Here is a 4,348-nt window from a genome sequence, read left to right on the forward strand (position 1 = left end):
CAGGTCTCTCTGAATGGCAGCACAGTCCTCTGGCGTATCCGCCACTCCTCCCAGTTTTGTATCGTCAGCAAACTTGCTGAGGGTGCACTCTGCCCCTTCATGCAGGTCACTGATGAAGAAGTTGAACAAGACTGGACCCAGTACTGACCCCTGGGGGACACCGCTAGCTACAGGCCTCCAACTAGACTCTGTGCCACTGATCTGATTTTTTTTTCTGTTGTCTGCACCAGCAATTTCAGAAATCAAACTGTAGACACTTGAGCAGAGACAATTTTACAATACTTATTCTGCAACTTCAAGAGCTATTTAGCTACTAGAAGTCTTTTGTGTTCAAGTTAATTTTTGCTCAAAGCTTAAAATGCTGCTTCTAATTCTAAAGCTGTCATTGAAAGGATCTATCCTCACTGCAGCCTAACTTACAGACCGTACTGAGCCTTTATGCCAAGGGTTCTCTTAGGGCAATTTATACTTCTACGCACAGTTAACATAAGAGCAAATGTCTTTAGAGGGCTGAATTCATTCCTAAGTAGATTAGAGAGTCTGCAAACAACATGAAATTATTATTTTTGCAAACTGGTCAGAATTTTTTTCCAAAGCTTTACACTCGTGGACACTTTCTTCAGATTTGCAGAATCCTGCTGATCCAGCACTGCCCAGAAAAGCTTATCAGCAATGAATAATTTAAAATAATATTCTTTCAAATATAAATACCTGTCAGATCAAATCATATAGCATTGTCTTAACTGTTTATAAACATAGGCCTGATCAACAGCTCTTATTACAATGTTCTGCTAAAGATATAAAATTAACATCTTTTTAATGAATTGATACTTTTGGTGGATGTTTATAAAGCAATCTTCAACAACTGTGTACTGATTTTGACTGTCCTAAATTATACAGTTCATCAACAAAAGATATACCACAGTGATCAGCAGTTTGATCCAAATGGCAATTTTACTCCTTGAAGGATGGTTACTAGATAGCAGAAGAAACTCACAGATCAAAGAGCTGTTCCGTTCTGAACATGGAATATTGCTAGGAAATCAGTGACAGAAACTTTCTGAGAGTATCTTTTACATTACTGAAAAAGTATTTCATAACCACTACAGTGATGATTTGTTTGACTGCTCAAAACCTGTAGAAATGTTTTATATCTTTATTTCTCGTTAATATAACAAGCTCATTAAAGAAAATGAAGGTTAATTTAATCATATTTGGGCACTATATTGAATAGATTATTGCATTTGTCTTTCAAATAGTTTGTCTTTCATTCTACTATTGTCATCAAATAATATTCTGAATAATTAGAATATTATCATATTGCCATTATAAAGTTAAAGCACTATTATATTTTTATTAAGAATTTCAAGTCACCTACAGCATTTACGCAAAATGCTACAAATCTAGGCAAAGTACCTCAGGCTATGCAGCAAGAAAGTAATTCCTTATATCACTATGTGCATTTCTAAGGTCTTTACCATTTGGATGATTACATTATCTCAGTTTTATATTCACTAGTCAGGAGGTAAATGTCAGCTTGAATCATTGAATCTCAATTTTTTATACCTTTCATTTTGTTTGATATGCTTTTTACCCATTGTAATTTATTGCTATTACTGATGAAAGTATAAAGTAAAAAGCTGAGAGTGTAATCAAGGCTAATGGTGAACCAAATAAATCAGTAAGAAAAAAAATACTCTAGAGATAAATGGAGATGTTTACCATTTCAGTTTGAATACTATTACAACAACTGTTTATGTAAAATACAAGGCTGTACAAAGAAAACTGCATTCTCTTCTTTTATGTAAATATGACATGCAGAGCTATGTGAAATTAAAAACTAAAACTTAAGGCTAACAGCTGAATTTGCGCTTGTCATGTAAACTTTCTTTTTTAATCATGATGTGTAACAGAGAGGAGAAGAAAATACCATATAAAGAGTTATATGGCAAAAAGACATTTGAATTTTATAGATAGGGACATACACTGTCAAAGTCATGGGTTGCAGTAATCCTGCTTCTTTCTCTTTAGAACTTATTACTCCAGAGAAAATCCCCCAATTCTTTCATGAAGAAGCTGAAGCACACTTGGGTTGATTTCTGACAGTTATTGAATCATTTTTTCTTTATTCCACAAGAATATTTTGTGCCCAGATTGGTCCTTTATTTCTAAAAATAAAGTATTTTGCTATTTTTATGGAAAAAAAGAACTACTATGAGAAAACACCTCAGCAGTTTGCCTAAGGACCAGCTACAAAACACACTTGAAGGGAAAGAAAATATTCTCATTCACTTGAATAGCTTTTCGGAAAGGCCCCAAGACGGAAGTTATGCCAAATAATATCTAGTAACAATTAAACTCAGATCAAAGCTGCATTTCTATTTTTTTAAATATCTTCAAGTTTGCATATTTATAGTCAAGAAAAAAATGGTTAAGCATTTAAAATCATAACTTTTCCACTATTCTATTATGAAAGATAAAAACATGCGAGACTATATTTACAGTACCTTTGGATACTGTTTGACAGGGATCAGAACTCTTTCTGACAGCTTTATGTTTTTGTTGCTGATAACATCAAGGTATTTCTTTTCTTCATCTTCCTTCTTGCCTTCAGAACCCTGAAATTTTTCAATTTCTGAAAAAAATTGGAAAAAAAAAGCAATCGGTGACATGCTATTTGTCATCCCCGGAAATTTTACCTTCTACATCTTAACTGAGATTTTGCATTGAACACCCATCCTATTTGCACTTATGTGACTTGTACTGTTAGCTTTGAAAAAAACAGACTGTCACCAGTGTTGAGAGATAGAGAGGTGACAGGCCATGGTTCGTACTGCTTGACTAATTCCTCCCCAACAAAAACTGATTCCAAATGATCTCAGTGGGAACAGGAACATATGAGCCTGAAGATTCAGTCTATCAATCATTAAGAGAGAATCACATCATCTTAGCTTGATGCTGTTTTATAAATGTGACCTGCCAGGATTAGGCAGATTCAAATTGAAATGGCTAACATTCAGTGAGAGTATTAAAAAACTGCATAATCTTCTTGTTTTTACTGACTTTTCATTCAAGTCTGTTTTTTTGTGTGCAGGCCACAGTAATTCAGAAGTGGCATACTCTCTTTCTGAAAGGATTCAAAATATTTTAAAGCAAATAGTACTGAATTATTTAAAGCTTGCACAAAATAAGGAATAAAGATAACTCTTGCACAAAAAGATTTTTCATTGAAGAAATATATTAAGTAATCATTACACAAGATAATAGTGATGATATGCAAAACATTTGATAGAGTTTACAAAGACAACCCCAAAATATATTCAGGTTCTATAGTATGAGTGGTTTCACATGAATTCTTCATTTCCTAAAGCTCTATAAGCAAAGGATAACAATAACACTTGAATTTATTACTGTGCAAAGGCCTGGTGTCTCAGTTTCCTGATAGTTTGGGTATTATTGAAAAAGCTGCACTTACAGCAGTGTCATTACTGACAGTAAGAAAATGGCAATGCTGATAATGAGTTAATTAAATGGCTGAAAAGGGACAGTTGTGGGTCTGAGAAGCATGCAATGTCAAGGCCCAGAAAGCAAATACAGGGAGGAGTAAAACACTGAAAACGATTTGCAACACACACAGGTATTTCCTTGTTTTACAACAAGCACATGGGAAAGACTATGTTCTAAGACACCAGCCCATGTCACACTTTGTAGACAAATGCTAATGTTGCCTATTCTAGATTAAGCCTTATTTAGTCTGCACTAGTGAACAGCACTTGAATGCGACCGATATAAAAACTTTTAAAACCTTTCAGACAAGGATTGAGATGGGATACATCTCCCCTAATTTAGGATTATAAAAGTTATTTTAATAAGCACTAAAAAAAATCAGTAGGACAAGTTTCACTTTCATAAAATATTTTAATATACCTGAAAAAATGTGATAGGTTGCACTCAGTGGGAGGGACAAATCTGGAAAGCAACAAGTACCAATTAAGCATGAGCTTACAAAGCCATGTTTTGCAGTAAAATTACTTCATTCTGGCTAGCTTTAAAAGGTAAGAGGTTCTCGTCAGGTAGTTCCAATGCAACTATACAAAGGCTGTATCAGATTTCATTCCAGAAATGTAATGAACAATAGTAAGCTAGGGCATTTTCAAAGGAAAGTGGGGAAGGTGTATCAACTAGACAAAGCAAAACAAAACAAAAGTATGATTAGTTTTGGATTAACAGAAGTGGATAGACATCTCCAATAAAATCAATGATTCTATAGTTTACAGCAGAATTTGTCATCTTCAATACTTTCATAGACACCAACATAGTAAAGCAATGATGGTTAATTTAAACCTTT

At 34.0% G+C, this 4,348-nt stretch overlaps 1 protein-coding gene across 1 annotated transcript in view; it reads right to left on the reverse strand.

The window, feature by feature from the left end:
- Positions 1 to 2,684, reverse strand: part of KHDRBS2 (KH RNA binding domain containing, signal transduction associated 2) — a 315,310-nt gene extending 312,626 nt beyond the window's left edge. The window contains exon 1 of the mRNA XM_026083836.1: positions 2,508 to 2,684. Within this exon, the coding sequence (XP_025939621.1) occupies positions 2,508 to 2,684 (177 nt within the window). The remainder of the gene's footprint in view (positions 1 to 2,507) is intronic.
- Positions 2,685 to 4,348: the final 1,664 nt, after the last annotated feature.

This window comes from Apteryx rowi, unplaced genomic scaffold (assembly GCF_003343035.1).
Source record: "Apteryx rowi isolate R43461 unplaced genomic scaffold, aptRow1 scaffold_618, whole genome shotgun sequence".
NCBI lineage: Eukaryota > Metazoa > Chordata > Aves > Apterygiformes > Apterygidae > Apteryx > Apteryx rowi.